Genomic DNA, 17,266 nt, shown 5'->3' on the forward strand with positions numbered 1-17,266 from the left:
GTCACTTAACTGGGTGGGCTCCCCCAATCCTCACTATCACATTCCAGGCAGTGAGCACCCACACATCCTTCAAATGCTGACATGCGAACATTTCCCACATAGGACTGTAACTAAGACCCGAAAAATAAAAACGGATAATGTATGGACACCACGTCACATAAGCAGCATCGATGGCATTTGATCAACTACAAACAGCAGGTCATCACTTTCTGCTTGTGTGTCGTCCTTGCTTTTTTTATTTTTCCAGCTTCTCTGTGGGGGGTTCAAGGACAAACGAGATAACAAGAGGCTTTGGTGTAGTATTAAAAGCCCAGGTGGGCTTTAAAGCAAGAGAGCCTGGGTTTGAATCCTGAGCTATAGGACCTTGCATAAACCCCTTCAAACGTCACTTTCCCCATCAGTCAAAGGTGGGTACCAACCCCTACCCTGCAGGCTGTTTTAGCCACTACATTAAATACTTATATCCCTGGCACAGAGCCTGACACATAGGAAACTCTTTCCAAATGGTACTTGTGATTTTTAACATTAATTACAGAATGATAAGGAAGGGGAGTGGGGTGAGGCTAAGAAACTAGAGAAAAAGATAAGGAAACACAGACTGGAGAATATTATTAACAGAAAGAAAGACTCAAGTGCAAAGAAAAGGTGGATTCCTGCAGGAATGAGGAAACAGAATTGCCTGGTCCCAGTGGCTTATGGGCTTAGAGCCACAGAGAACTCTCCAGTAAGGTTGTGCTTGCATTACGAGTTCTTTCCTCCCCACCAAACCTGCGGCAGCTGGAGGAATCTGAGCTCGTGAAACTTAAGGAGGTCACCATTTCTCTCTGAGAATGAAGCTGGGGAGCAGTGCTGCCTTCCTGTTTCACTGGCTTTGATTTTATAAGATGAAGTTGCTCCTCTCTGAGCCTATGACTGCGGTGTCCAACAGCAAAGCTGAAGTGACCGATGGGTGCAGATGTTTAAAACCAATTCTGACTCTGACTTTCATGAATTTTAAACTCTTTTTACCCTATATTGACCATGCTCATGCTATATTGAATAGTGAAAGTGGTACCACACAGCTAACATCCTAAGAAGCTAGTGTAGGCTGAGTTTTTAATTTGCATGCTGCTTTGTGAACATCACATTACTTTACAATTCCAAGGGGCCAGAAAAAGCATCTATGACATCCCCTTCTTCTACCCACCACCCTCATAATTCCTAAACTAAGAGTAAATCTCAGGCCAGGATTTATAGGAGCTTTTCATTAGTGCAACAAATCAGAACACAAGTCCCCTTTGCATTTCTAACTAAAGGACCAGATGCCCCAAACATACAGAGCCAGCTTAGGTCCCTCTCAGTGACAGAGACGTAGGTAGGATCCTCTTAGACAATTCAAGACCTGGCTGGGTTTTAGTTAATCAGACAGAAAATTCACACAAGCAACCTATTGGGAGAAATCCTGTCTGGGGAGTCCTCACATTGCATTTGAATCTTGGTTTATGGGGGTAGAAATACCCTGCTCACCCATCTCCCAGATCTTGAGTCTTCCTGAGGAATAGCGGTGGGTGGAGGGGGAGCTTGGAGGAAGCTAGACCAGCAGAGGCTCTCCCTGCAGGACTGGGGAGTGGATTTGAAAGTGCAGACCTAAATGGATCTCAGGAATCATGAGGTACCAGCAGCCCACAGAGCCAACTGGCATACCAAAACACGGCTGCCTTTTTCTCTTCTGAAGTTCTCTGACAACTACTAGGGACTCCATCTGGTTTTTCTGGATTTCACTTGGATTTCTGAAGACTTCTTTCATTCCGTTAGCAAAAGAGAACTGCCAACTCCTACTGAAGGACTTCTCTCTTGTGTGGGCCACTTGTGGATAGATGCTGTTAGGGCCCCTATGGTTTCAGTGACATTTCTCCACCGTAGATCAGTTCCTAGATCACCTCACTCTTTGTGTGTCCATGGGAAAGGTGGGGAGAAGGAGGCGCATGGAGCATGGTGGGAGACAGGGAGAGGTACATCAAAATCCCAGGACATCTTTCTGGCAGAGTAGTCAGTTGTGTTGATCTCTGAATTACTTTCCTAGAGTTGCTATAACGAGGTAGCATAAACTAGGTGACTTAAAATAACACAAATGTATCATCTCAGTGTTGTGGGGGCTAGAAGTCTGACAGTAGGATGTTCTCAGGGCCATGTCCTTCTGAAACCCTTAGGGAATGCTTCCTTGCCTTGGTCTTACTTCAGGTGGTTTGCTGGCCATCACTGGCTTTTCTTAGCTTGCCACCACATGACTCCAATCTCTGCCTTCATCATCACGTGGCATTCCTGTGTGTCTGTCTCTTCACCTGGCCATCTTCTTAGGAGGGCATCACTTATACTGGATTAGGGGCCACCCTCCTTCAGCATGACCTCATCTTAACTAATTCCACTTGCAAAGATTCTATTTCCAAATAAGGTCACATTCTGAGACACTGGGGACCGAAGCTTTATATCTTATTTTGGGGGACACAATTCAGCCCACCAATCAGGTCAGCTGTTTAGAGAAATATGAGCTGCACAGCTAGTTGGGTATGAGCTCTCTCTCCTCCCTCTCTCTTTCCCTCTCTCTTTCTCTCTCTCTCCTTTATGTTTTAAGGATGAAATCTACTTCGGACTCTCATGTGTTAGGGTGGTGCCGTCATTGAGTTATGAAGTAGAGAAGATACAGCTAATATAACTGAGAAAGTTTCTAACTACATGATTTCCAACACAACGACAATGTAGCCAAAATGTGATGGAACACTCTTCCTTTCATATCTAAAAATCAGACACTGGGGACTCAGATGCTCACGTGCCGCACAGGCGTCTGCCGTTGGCCCTCCGCCTGAGGTTGTTAATGGAGGAATCATTTTGCTCATCAAGTTTCAGGAGTCCAAAAGAACACCACGCCCCAACGTACTGGTGAGGGAGATGGAGGAATTGCTTAGTGAATCAGCCTCTATCCTGAAGGCAAACACTTCAGATGGAGTAAAAAACGACATTTTCATGATTCTCAGGAGGGAAAGCAGTCCAGGCACATAGACACAAACATTACCCCACCTTCAAAAACTTTACATTTCTGTGGGTGAATATTTTTAAAAAGAAAAGTACCCAAAGGAGTCTAATTTCTCTTGTGCTGTTAACAGTGGTTAGCTGGTGTAAAATCATATCTTCTCAGGTCACTAATTGGGATAAATAAAAAAATCGGTTCACTGATCACTGAGGGCCACAACTTATAAAGACCAGGCTAACAAGGAGACAATGACTTCCTTCCCCTTTACCCACACAATATCCTCATGGTCTTCAGCTAATCTATCTTTTATCTTTCTTTCCTGCCTCTGGTTACACCATTACGTTAGAAAATGCCTGGCTTTGTCCACAAGTGACCCCCAAATCTTCAGGAATCGTCAGTATCAAACGATGCAGAAAGCAAATGACTTGTCCGAATTGATAATGCCACAAGGACGAGTCTGCTCACTGAGCCTCACTCAGCAAGGGATTGGGACCTCAATCACAGAGCCAGAAGACAACATTGTCCTGCGTAAAACAAGATAAAACACCCCAGAAAACTAATCTGAGGTTAAGATGCATAAGGCAAAATAAGTCAGTCCCATGCCTTGTCAGAAAATCTTCATCTAACTCTGACTTGAGAAGCAGCAGGGAATTGCTAAGACACACTCGGTCTACTTTCATGGTGCCCTCTCCTGCTGTGTTTGTTGCAGATTCTGTGGATTTCCTCTTTGGACTCTTCTCCCAAACTTGAGCCACTGAGGCAGTACCTTCCTCCTGGCCCGTGGCTGGCTGGTAAAGTACGGGATCAACAGCTTAGCCAGGGTTCCCACGCTCCGTATCAAGGGCATTCAATAGAAGTGTGTTGTGAAAATGAATAAATGAGTGGACAAATGACTGTGTTGGCTTGGAAATGGCTCATCTTCCCTAAGGGGTTTCTGGGCATTCTCTCCTCTCTGGCTTGGACACAGATGCATCAGAATGCCATGTGAACTTGCAGCAAAGATGGCCCAACATCCTCCAGGGACAGATGGCTCAAAGGCTCCCGCTTTTTCAGAGTTGTGTTCATAAATGCCAAGCCAGACATGCCAGTGCTGCAGCAGAACCACAAATTAAGGAATAGGCTCCTGCTTAGAAAAGAGCTCCGGAGGCAGTGGCAGGTCAGAAAAGATGACAAAAGCATGTGTGTGGTGGGGTTGGACTGGGAGTGCTGGCCCTTTGCTGTGGAGACAATCGTGTGACCTGATTAATGCAGTTGTGGTTTCCGTTTGTGAAGAAGAGTGATTGTAAGTCAGAAGCCACTGCTACCTCAGAGCGATCTGATGTGGTTGGGCTGGGCATGGCTTTAGCATCACATGGAAGAACTGATGATTAGAAGCATTGCACATTCTATGCAGTCTATGCCACAGACCCTGTGAAACCCTCCCCCTACTCTAAAATCAAACAGAACAAAACAAAAGAGCCTAAATATCGAGTTTCTTCCTGCAGATGAGTCCAAACCACAGGACATTTTCTGTTTTAGGTCAGACAGAGAAGTAGTTCACTAACGGTTGCTCTTTATAGAAGGAAAAGAAACTTGTTAGACCCTGCATAGCCCTAGGATGACTTGCTTTGTTGTTAAAGTTAGGCAGCTGGGATTGCTTCCCTCTCTGCTGCCCTGATAGTGGGTATCAGGCACAGAAAAGCATGCTGTGCTCCTCACTTTCTGAAATGGCATAGGGTGCAGGAAACAGGCAGAGTGGGGAAAGCTGAGATGGTAAATCTGAAAGGAATCGAAAATATTTTCAATATTAACTTGACTATATTATGGCTTAGAATGCAAATTTGAAATATATTCTTCATTTAAAGAAAAGACATGAAAACAATTTCAGGTTCTTGGGAATATCCACAGACCATCTGCCCCAGGGTGAGGCCTGCAGCTCTTCCTGACCTTTCCTGTGTGGGATAGGTTTTCTTGTTTTTCCTCAAGACTTTCCTTCAGTTCATCATCAATCAATCCCTCGTTAGGACATTGTCAAAATACATTGCAATATCCTAAATTCCAGCCATTGGGATTTCCATGAGACATGGGAAAATCAGGGAAAGCAGAAAAATACCACAAGGAAGGTGCTTAGTTCATGCATCTCAGTGACAGGTGCAAGTCCAAGCATCTCCAATGCTCTTCCTGATAGGAGGCTGTTGCTAAGGCTGGGAAGGTAAACTTTTGCAGACATTTCAGCCAGTTGCAATCTAGAGCTTCTGGATGAGGCTAAGCACTGTTTATCACTGCTGCTTAAACACTGTATTTATGTGCTTTCCAGAAAGTACTTATTTTACTGGGCTAAAGTTCCAGCACAGGACTAACTGGTCTTTAGGGATCCTTGTTAGTTAGCTGCTCTGCTCAAGCTCTCCATGTCCCACGTGTCTCTAGAATTAAAGGTACATTTCTAGCCTCCAGGTGAGTTAACATAATGGCTTGGTCCAAGTGAAAAAACACCCATCCCTTGAGACTTTTCAGTTCTGTAAGAAAAAAAACTCAGGAAAAATCTGACAACTTCTTGCAGACACAGTAGCAAGCCTTTTTCATGGGAAGGATAAGTGTCTTTGAGACAAAAACAGCTTCCAGCAACATCAGTTGTTATTAACATCACCATCACCTTGAAGAGCAGTTGGTGTCTCAACAGCTCTGGCTAAGGGATTTGGGAGACAGTGTCATAGATAGGAACCACAACCATTATTGATCAATTCACAGACAATATGGAGGACTGCTGTGAACACCAAAGAATAGGAAACATCTGAGAAACTGCCAAGCTGCCTTCAGCAGGAGGCGACTTATCCGAATCACGTCCCAGCAGGTCACGTTAAATACTGGGACACGCCTGACCTCCTTCCTAATGGATTTTCAATGGCACACTCTCTCTGAGTGGTCTTTTTTTCCTCCTGAAAAGTCTACTTTTCATACTCTTGAATGTGTAAGAATGTCTTAAATACCATTTTCTTACCTATTCATCGATACAAAGTTTTTCTAGTGCATACTTCTCCTTTTTCCTCTGACAACTCCATTGGTTTGTAACATCTTGTTGGCTTGCCCACGAGCAATGCCAAGTTGGTTCTGAAAAGGCCTTGCCATAGGAGCCATGACGAAGTCACATGCAGGACAAAGTACAGAGGAAGATGGCCAGCACTGCCTTTAAACAGAGATGCCTTCCCTGAACTTTCCTTTGAAACATAAAGATATAAACAGAACCTGATGTGGATACTAAAAGACACATCCTCAGTGATCTGGAGATAGGCTCTGTCTTCAGGAAAGCAGGTGAGGCGAAGAGATTTCAGGAAGCTGGTGTCAGGCTCTTCCCATTGTTCAAGAGCATGACATGCTTTTGTTCATTCATTCAACAGATGTTTTTTGAGTACCAGATGCCAGGCACAGTTGCAGGCACTGTTCATAAGCCATGGTATTTAGTTCAGATCTTCTCTTCTGCATGATTCAGAAGAGTGTGTTAAAGTCCTCAGCCCATATGTGTATATCACAGAAAAGGGGTTAACAGGCAACAGAGGCCATGTCCCCTTCATCCAGGATGGGTACCTTCCACCTTTCCAGGGTGAAACAGGACAGAGGAGCTGCTTGGTCCTCAGGCACACCGAGGGGTGAAAGCCAGAAGCTTGAGGGAGGTCTATGTATTAGTTGGGGTTTTCCAGAGGGCTAGAACTAATAGGATGTATATATATATATAGAAGGGAGTTTATTACCGAGAATTGGCTCACCAGATCACAAGGTGAAGCCCCATGACAGGCCGTCTGCAAAGCAGGGAAAGAGAGATGCTGGGAGTGGCTCAGTCCAAGTCCCAAAGCCTCAAAACCAGGGAAACCAACAGTGCAGCCTTCTGTACTAAGAACCCTGGAGATACTGCTGTACAAGTCCCGGAGTCCAAAGGCCAAAGAACCTGGAGTTTGATGTTCAAGGGCACGAAGCATCCAGCACAGGAGAAAGATGAAAACCATAAAAGCCAGCACGCCAGCTTTTCCTGTCTTCTTTCACCTGCTTTTTTCTGGTTGTGCTGGCAGCTGATTGGGTGGTGCCCATCACACTGAGGGTGGGTCTTCCTCTCCCAGTCCACTGACTCAAATGTCAGTCTTCTCTGGCAACACCCACGCAGACACACCCAGAAACAATACTTTACCAGCTACCTATAAACATCCTTCAATCCAATCATGTTGATATCTAACATTAACCATCACAGTGTCGTCGGAGCACTCAAGGTCAATGAGGAGCAGGTCTAGGGGCCTGGGTGGACAGGAAGGACACTGACCTGCCACAGCCAAGCAAGGGTCCCAGAAAGAAGACCAGAACAGAAGAGAGAAGGCAAGGAGTAAGAATGAGGCAAGAATGTGGTGCCCAGAGACAGGTCACCAAAGGGATGGGATAAAATGCCGTGACTTCAATGGCACAGAGGGGCTCAATCAGAAAAGGCAGTGCTGCCTGGCCGTCCTGTGAGCCAGCTCCCACCCTCAGGGGCACCTCTGGCTTTGGATTGAGTGATGTTCACTCTCAAGGCATCATGCTACACAGCTTTTTTTTTTTTTTTTTTTTTTTTTTTTTTTAAGGATCTCACTTTCATATTGGGAAGTGTGTGTCAGCATCAATAAGCAAGGCAAAGGATGAGAAAACTGATTTCAATTATTTGATGGGGAAAAGCTCTTGGATCTCAGAAAAGAGAAAGAAAACATTGACACTGATTGGTTTTACCTCTGGCATGAGTCACAGGGTTACGTAAAACAGGCAATGAGGCTGGAGAAATCGGGGGGCTTCTAAATTCCCACTCTTAAGGGTCTCCCATGTGGGGTTAGTTTTAAGTGGACATCATAGAATATTCATTGATTTTGAGGTATTATGCTTTTCTGCTATCACATCAGTTAAGACTCATCTTTCCGTTGAAGATGCTTCTGATAATATCGTGCAGCCCGTTCAGGGATCAGTTCAAGAAGTGCCAGAACTTCTGATGAAAATTAGGAAGTAGGAAAAAATAATGAGTAAGACCTACTATTTCATAGCACAACAAGGCAACTATAATCAATAATAACTTAATTGTACATTTAAAAATAACTAAGTCTGGGTGCGGTGGCTCATGCCTGTAATCCCAGCACTTTGGGAGGCTGAGGCAGGTGGATCACCTGAGGTCAGGAGATCAAGAGTAGCCCGGCCAACATGGTGAAACCCCATCTCTACTAAAAATACAAAAATCAGCCGGGCATGGTGGCGGCTGCCTGCAATCCTAGCTACTCAGGAGGCTGAAGCAGGAGAATTGCTTGAACCTGGGAGGTGGGGGTTGCATTGAGAAGAGATCAAACCACTGTACTCCAGCCTGGGCAACAGAGTGAGACTCCATCTCAAACAAACAAACAATCAAAACTAAAAGAGGCCAGGCACTGTGGCTCATGCCTGTAATCCCAACACTTTGGGAGGCTGAGGTGGGTGGATCACTTGAGGCCAGAAGTTTGAGAGCAGCCTGGCCAACATGATGAAACCCTGTCTCTACTAAAAATATATACGTGTATGTATATGTATATGTATGTGTGTGCATATATATATATACACACACACACACACACACATAAAGTAGCTGGGCACGGTGGCAGGCACCTGTAATCCCAGCTACTAGAGAGGCTGAAGCAGAAAAATCGCTTGAACCCAGGAGGCAGAGGTTGCAGTGAACCCAGATTGTGCCACTGCACTCCAGCCTGAGCGACAGAGCAAAATTCTTCCTCAAATAAATAAATAAGTAAAAAGTGTAACTGGATTATTTGTAACACAAAGGATAAATGCTTGAGGGGATGGATACCCCATTCTCCATGATGCGATTATTTCACATTGCAAGATGTATGAAAACATCTCATGTACCCCATAAATATGTATACCTATTATGTATCCACAAATTTTTTTAAAAAAATTAGGAAGTGAGAGACAGGTGCGTGCCCCCAAGGAGGATGCTGGCTTTACTGATGGAAGTGAAGGCAAGTTGCCGAGGCTTCTCAAGTCAGTCTCCCTAGCTTCAAGGTCATTGCAAAGACAAACCGAGTGCAAATACAAAAGACCTTTAATACAGCGAATGTGATCTAAAGGCAAAACTCCTTTTCTTCAACCTGATAACTAGTCTCCTGCTGCTAGGGTTCCACTCAGAGATTGAGTATCTCCTCAAGCGCCCCACTGAGGTCCCCAGAAGCAATTCTCTCCACACCAGAAACTTGCTAATCTGATTTCTTCTTTTGCTTCGGATGTGTAACATATTCAGGTGCTCTAAATTTAATAAAAGGAAACTTAGTAGCGTTATCAGCTGCGCGTGAAAATCAATAATGCTACATTTATTTAGGAATACAACACAGGCTTTCTGGATATAGTAGAGCAATAGTAAAGCATGTTTAGTTGGCAATTTTGAGAATTTATTGGAAAATTAACTTCCATTCTCATTTTGGCTAAGGAATCATAAATATAATTATGCATTTTTGCAACCCCACTGCCTTAAGCTTGATTACAGATTAGTAGAGTTTCATTGTGTGGAAGATGATGAAAATTAAATTAGGTGAAAAGAATGGGTTGCACCTTCTGCAAAGGTTCTTATTGGTAAGAAATGTCTACACAGTGGGATAACTGCCGTTCCTTACACCGGGTCTCCAGTGAAGAAATAGGTGGCCATGTACTGTCAACACAAAACAACTTTCTGGAGTAATAAATCAATGCAAATATTTAAGGCATTTATATTATTTTAAAATAAATGTAGAAATAAGATGGAGGACAGTGCCAAGCACTCCTAGAAAATACTTTGACATCTGGTGGGTTCAGAAATAAACCAAACACTTGTTATAAAATGTTGTTTTGCTTTTGAGATGTGATGTGGAAAGTATCATAATGATTAAAACAATTTTTTTCAAACAAATATTCATTATAAGCTTATGGAAGTAATTTGGTAACAGGAAACCAGTTATAAACCTCAGTGAGTACACCTGGTAGAATCATTCTTGCTGCATCTAGGCTTATGGTTGAAAGACCTAAAGCAACCATATATTTTCTTGGAAGTCAATTTCTCCACAGAACAAAGAATTTTCAGGACTGATAGTTCCCCTTCCCCGTAACAGTATTTTAGAAAATCTCTAGTGAAAAATGTAACACTGTAACTTGTGAATACAGCTACTTATTTTTTCAATATTTTGCTTTGAACTGAGGGCCATTTTGCCTTCCTGAGGACATTTGGCAATTTCTAGGGACATTTTCAGTTGTCATGACTTGGGGCAGAAGAGACTCTGACTGGCATTCAGTGGGTAAAGGCCAGGGATGTCACTAAATACCCTACCTACCACGCACAGGACGGCGCCCGCAACAGAGAATTATTTAGTCCAAAATGTCAATAGTGCTGAGGTCGACAATCTTAGATTACTTTTGTCAACATAGTACAGTTATAACACAGTTCTTCTCTCCAAACCACTTCACATCTTCTATGTGTGTTTGGGAATACATAATCAGATGTAATCTATAACAAAAACACATATTATCTTTCTGAGGCATCACTTCAAAGAAATTCTCTCAGAATGATTTATCAATGACAATGACATCGCTAACTTGCATTTACTCAACACACACTCATGCTATCCACAGGCTGGGAAAGAACTATAGTAAGAGAAGGAAGAGGCCGTGGCTCACCTCTCAAATAAGACCTGGCTGTAGTCGCCCAGGACGCGGGCGTGGGTGTGGAGTAGGATGGTGTTGTAGCCCACCAAGGCCACCATCATGATCAACATCTTCAGCTCATAGTTTACCCGCAGGAACACGGAACAGGATATCAGTCCCAGAATGCAGCTGTAGATAAAGTACTGAAACAGGGAAGGACACCAGACAGATACTTAGGATCTCTTCTGAGAAATGCTGAAACAATTACAATCAGGGGCCACCGCCAATCTCATTTGGTCAACATATAAGGTGGCTGTGAAAACAGAGGCTTGTTTCTCATCTTTGATCCAGTGGTAAATGCCTGGATACGTTAAATTCAGAAAAAAAAAATCATCCAAAGCTTTCCGACCCAACCTTGCATGATAAATAAAAAGAAGCATGTATATTGCCACTTTTTAGAAATAAATTGTAAAAAAAACTTATATGGAAGACACATCATTATAAGCCAATGTTATCTATTTCTTGAAAATGAAAACACTGTGGCCTCCTATACATTCCTTAAATGTAAGTTAAGTCTATAGAATCTTTTTTGGCCTTTCAATTCTTTAATTCATTAAGAGAATATAAATCATTACAGATAGCTCTGTTAAAAGCATAAGGAAGCCCAGACATTTTATTAAAAGAGAAATTGTGTGTCAGAGGGCCTATTTAAAACAGAAGGACTTAAATTAAAAGCCTTGACCAGGGTGAGTCATTAATCTCCCCGGGAGTTTGACAGGCACCAGAAGAAAGCAGACGAACCAAGTGGTGGCCAGCGAGCTGGTATCTTCCATCTTAGGGCAGAGCAAGCTGAAGGCAGGCCTGCCCCAGGTGAGCCATTTCCTCCCCATTTACCACTGCAGGCACCGTTCAGATAGGCTTTGGATAGCTCTGAATTCAACTCTTCACTCATTAGCTCACTTACTTTCAGCCAGTGACCTAACTTGCTTATATCACAGTGTCTGCATGACACTGTAAAATGAGGGTAATCATATTCTCCTTGTAGGTCATTGAAAACAACAGAGATAAAAAAGTAATGCACAGAGCCCAGAGTCCTGCACGCCAGGAGGGACTTGCTGCAGGGAAACAGGTGCCATCTTCAGAAAGGCTTTATTTGCTACATCACGGGGTTCCTGTGAACAAGGGTTTGTGTTTCTATCTCAGCATTCCTAGAACAGAGACAACACTCAAAAAAAAATTAAGACTTTTAATAAAACATAGATCTTATTGATGTTTTTTAAACCTTGTCTTTAAAAATAGCCCAGCTTTTAAACTACTCAATTTTAATTTCATCATGTTGAGTAAGCCTGGTAAGAGCTGCTTATTTTTGTCATTTGAGCTCTTCCTTTGATTTCCCCAGCTAAAGCCATCTACACTAACCTATGTGGAAGGCCACTGATATTAGCTCAACAGTCTTGTTCTTGTGGAAGGAAGAAAGAAAAGTTGGAAATAGGAGCTTGCAGTGATCATATGGCAGGCTTTCTCTTTGTAAGGGGCATGCTCGAGTGGAGGCACTCAAGCAGGAATGAGTAGAAATCCATCAGTAAGGACTTCGACCTGACACTGTGGCTTCAAAAGGAAGACCAACACCTCGCACTGGATTACACATCAACTGGGTCACTCTTCAGGGAGTTAAAGTCTTCCTTTGCATGGTAATGTGAAGGCCACCCTTCATTTCAGGTGGCAGCATTTTAAGGAATACAGAGTGTTGTAAGCACAGTTTCTTAGCTGCAATTGCCCGATGTCAAGTCTCCACTCTTCTGCCTCTCATGCCTTCCCACAACAGAGAACAGGAAAAGGAAAAGAAGAGATGATGTGGGTTAATGTAGTAAAACGATAGAATCAACAGAGCTGTGAACAGGTGGACAGGCAGTATCTCAGAGGGAGGAGAGGTGTAGCATGCTCTTTGAAAGGAGACCTTATTTCTATGAGAGTTCTACCCTTGTCACCTTAGAGAAGTTACTAAGTATCTACTTCAGGGCAGGTCTGAGGACTCTGATACAAGGTACATTAATGCTCCATGTTGCTTAGAAGAAGACCACTCAAAGTACAGCAGTGAGTTCTGCAAGACAGGTACAGAATGTGGATAGAAACTTGGCAGAGTAAGCTTGTTTCTGTTGAATATAACGAAATATGAGCTTGCATTTCATATGGCTTCCTTTTTAGTTCATTTTGCTGGTAATTCACCATTACATTTTTCAAAAGCATTAGTCTGTCATAGATTAGAAATTAAAAACACAAAACAAAGCAAAATGAAAAAACGGCCTTCACAAAGAGTTTGAGAAGCCCTTATTTATAACCTAGTAGCCATTTAATCAATAGTCTTGAGTATTTTAAAACTTCTCCTTCAAACCCAGGAAATTGCCCCAGGAACTGGTGGGGGCAAGGATCTTATTCAGTGATCCTGTCCCATCGGATTCCCCAAAGCAGCTGATCTTAACAAGGCAATCCTGTGTCTTCCATGAGTCACTCAAAGTAAAGATGATGATAACACCCATCTTGGAGAATTCTCACGAAGATTAAGTAACAAAAGAGTTCAGAACAGCCTAGTCCATGAGAAGCTTGTAAATTCTGCTATTATTATGATAAACTAAAGTCCTTTGTAAGTTTTGGTTTTTGGAACAGCTCTGTTTCTAAAATTATGCTTGAAAACCACTGTTATAATTAAAGTTATCAACCAGTTCAGCCTAATCGAATGAGAGAGCAGAATAAGGAACCACTTATAAGAGGGTGTGTATGTATCAATGGGTATATGTGGATTGTTTGGTGTGTGGGGACCTGGGGTAAAATTTTAAAGGTTTTCACAGTTTGAACCTTTGAACTAGGTGTCAACACCTATAAAATATGCTAAGGTTTCACATTTCAAAATTCATTCTTAGGCTTTAAAATTTTTATTTTCACATTTCAGAACAACTACTAAAATATGTATGGTAATGGGAAGCATACTTTTAGTCCATTTCTGTTAAATGGCTTTCTAGAATGCTTGGAGACTGTGCAAGAGATGATCTGGCATAAAAAGGTAGGTTGGGAACCTACAAATAGCCATCCAGGGATGTGTGGGAGAGGACACTGCAGGATACCAGGCTGGGAGCCTGTCCTGGCTCCACGGTTTAGCCGACCGGGTAAGGCTCCAGATAGCGATTCTGGCAGTAGGATACTGAACCGACTTCTATTGGAGTGTACTTACTGGTAACCTGATTGCTAGTAACGTTTACCAGTTTTGACCTAATCACTGAAACCAACTTGCATTTTACAGTAAGGTAACAGCCACCATTATCGGGAGTAATTTATTAACACTAAAGTCTCTGGGTCTTAGCTTCTTCACCTGCAAAATGAGAATCCCAATAATATCTACTTCACCAAGGTCATTTTTGGATGAAATGACGTAATGCATACCAAGTGCCTGCTGTGGTACAAACAACTTGGCAAAGATCTTTATAGCTAATTTGGGTATTTTAAAAGGACTATGTTTTCCCACTACAGAAATAATACACCAGATGTTAAAAATTGGGAAATATATGAAAGGATATATATAAAAATAAGGGTCTCTGATAATCCCCAACATCCACTTTAGCCACTATTCATTATTTGTATATGTGTTTCCAGCCTTTTTCTTGCTACTTATTATTGGTAGTATTATTTTAAAAAATTAGAATCATACTGTTTTGTATTTTTTAAAACAATACTTTTCAATGAATAATTTATTATGAATATGCATTTATATGTCATTAATTTTTTTACAATGTCTTATATGGTGGTTAAGCATAACCTTATCGTGTGTTACAATAAAATGTATTTTAAAATTTGCATTTTCATATTTTTAGGTTGTTTTCTTTATTTTTGTTGATGTTATATAAACACATGCACAAACATGTTTTTGGTAAACCTTTTCACTTTTAAAATTAATTTTCAAAATTAGTGTTACAGGGTAAAAAGTGTGTCTGTCTTGTGCTTTTTGATAACTATTGAAATTACCACTTAGAAGAGTTATATCACTTTATACCACCACCAGCAGTGAACTGGGCATGCTTCTCAGCTTGCTGGTCAACCTGAGGCATCACATAACATAGGGTTTGAGAGAAACGACGCCTGTTTGGCACACACTCACAAAACGGCTTTTCTACTGTTCCCTGGGGTCCTTTAGGGAGGAAGCCAGGATGTCTCCAGGCTCCTTGGGGACTGCTAAACCCGTGAGCTCACAACGTGGTTTCTGTGCAGCCAGTCCATGCAGACCTGGGGCTTCCTTGGCACCGCTGGCCAGGATCTTCAAGGCCTCATGATTTGAAAGATAGTAGCCCGTTTACTAAATCCCACCTAGATTTGAGAGACCCTATTGTGTGGTTTTTCAGAATCCTTAAAGGTTGAGTAAATGTTGCCTTTCCCCACTTTAAGTTTTTAATAATTTTCTTTGATTGCAAATAAGATATTATACAGATTTACCTAAATGAAATTCATAATGATTTCCTTATTCTTTTAGTGATGCCAAGTGTGGCGAGTTGTTCAGCTCAAACATAGTGGAAGGAGAGATTTAAAAAAATATTGCAGCTATACATTTTTTTCCTGTCAAAATGCATCTTCATGTTAAAATTTTAAACTCAAAGTGCCACGTGGATGCGAAAGGGGGACTGTTTGGTTGGTGCACTCTCTTCCCAGCAACCAGCCTATGGATCATATGGATGCTAACACCATTGGATCAAGGAGGAAGAGGCAGGCCACACCGTTAATTTAAATATTTCCCTAAAAAAGAGAGCTCCAAATGGCCCACAAATGGCCCACAGTGAGATTACAGTCAATAAACTCTCACAATGACTCTAGCTTTTCACTTTTCACATAACTAAATAGAGAAGGCAACGCCTTGCCCTCACCGGAGTTTATGGTAACACCTAACTTGAAGCGCAGGATCTTCTGGGTAGGGGATGAACCTATTGCACCCCCCTCTTCCCAAGCCCAAGGGGACATTGCTTTTGGACCTTGGTCATTTTGCCCATGACCTAGTCAAGGCCTCAGAAGCCTCCAGGAAAGAATACCAGAAGCCACTTCTTCTTTTTTTTCTCTTTTTGAGACAGAATCTCACTCTGTCGCCCAGGCTGGAGTGCAGTGGCACGATCTTGGCTCACTGCAAGCTCTGCCTCCCAGGTTCATACCATTATCCTGCCTCAGTCTCCCGAGTAGCTGGGACTATAGGCACCTGCCACCACGCCCGGCTAATTTTTTTTATTTTTAGTAGAGACGGGGTTTCACCGTGTTAGCCAGGATGGTCTTGATCTCCTGACCTCGTGATCTGCCTGCCTCGGCCTCCCAAAGTGCTGGGATTACAGGTGTGAGCCACCCCGCCTGGCCCAGAAGCCACTTCTATCTGTGCATGGAGCTGTGAGCTTCCCAAGAAATTAAATGATGGGAAGGGAAAAAGGACCAGAGCAAAATATCAAGGAAGCAAATCAGAGACGGAGGAATAGGAAATAAATCCACTCTATTGCCAAAGCTAATGGAGTTAAAAATTTTGGTAAGGAATTTTGAAAGCGTACATATTAAATTACCAATTTCAGTCCCCAAAATAGTTCCCTTAGCATTGTCAAAACCCATTATTTGACACGGAAACTAAACGAGCATAATCTGCACTACTTTCAGATAATTATTTGGAAAGTGCAAAGGAGAGTAGCAAAACTTTTTTTTTTTTCCCACAAACGATTTATGGAAGAACAAAGTTGTTAAGCAGTAAATAACTGACTGAACTCTCCACTTAGAAGACTAATGTGTTAATAAGTTTTGAAGTTTTAACCTAGGTCCTTTGTGACACTGGTTAAGATGAGTCAGTTAGCAAGAATTACTAGGGAAGAGAATCACTCGGCAACGTATGTTGCCAAAGAAGAGGGAAGATATGAGATGTGGGCAGTTTTATCACAGCTTTAAGGGGGATAATATTAATTCACTGGAACAATTAGCAATGTCTCTAAGTAAGAAACCCAGAAACATAGTGCCTTATAATTGAATGCCATATGGTAGGAAATATGCTAGAAATGCTGTAGTGGTTAAGAGAAGAAGGAAACATTACTGGTGAAAGCATGACAATAACATTGTAAGTTTTCAGATATAAGTGTAGCCAGTTCCCAAGGGCCCGGACTTCTAGCAGAGGCTGACATTTGTAAATTCAGGACCACTCAGGGATTGATACCAGAGAGGAAATGCAAAGTCTAGAACAGATCTGAGACTAAAGGATATATGTTATACAGACTACGAGGATACAGGAGAGCCACCAAAGCAGTCATAATTGTAATGTTCTTACCGGGAGGAAAAATAAATTTTGCGCACGCAGAATCGCCACCTGATTATTTGAGGCTGAAAAGCTTGTGTTTGTTGTGTTGGCAGTTGGAGGGATTGTTTCCTCTGAGTCACTCAGGAAAAACTGCAAAGAGAAGGTTTTTTTCAATGAATTAATGTAAATTAGATTAAATAACTAGCAGGTGGGTGCTAACTTTATGAATTCCGTGTTCCTTATGCACAGTAAACAGGATTGTTTATGTGGACTCGGGAATTTCTATTGAATAAGTAATTAACAATTTATTGTTCTATACATTCAATAGAGAA

General features: G+C 42.2%; 1 protein-coding gene across 8 annotated transcripts in view; it reads right to left on the reverse strand.

Annotated features, from left to right (window-relative positions):
• ADCY2 (adenylate cyclase 2) overlaps window positions 1-17,266 on the reverse strand; it is a 431,254-nt gene that overhangs the window by 43,763 nt on the left and 370,225 nt on the right. For all 8 annotated transcript variants that reach the window (XM_055367540.2, XM_055367542.2, XM_055367545.2 and 5 more), the window contains 2 exons: window positions 16,965-17,084; window positions 10,676-10,845 (listed from right to left, as the gene is read on the reverse strand). In XM_055367540.2, coding sequence (XP_055223515.2) covers window positions 10,676-10,845; window positions 16,965-17,084 — 290 coding nt within the window. The remainder of the gene's footprint in view (window positions 1-10,675; window positions 10,846-16,964; window positions 17,085-17,266) is intronic.

This window comes from Gorilla gorilla, chromosome 19 (assembly GCF_029281585.2).
Source record: "Gorilla gorilla gorilla isolate KB3781 chromosome 19, NHGRI_mGorGor1-v2.1_pri, whole genome shotgun sequence".
In the NCBI taxonomy this organism is placed as follows: Eukaryota; Metazoa; Chordata; class Mammalia; order Primates; family Hominidae; genus Gorilla; species Gorilla gorilla.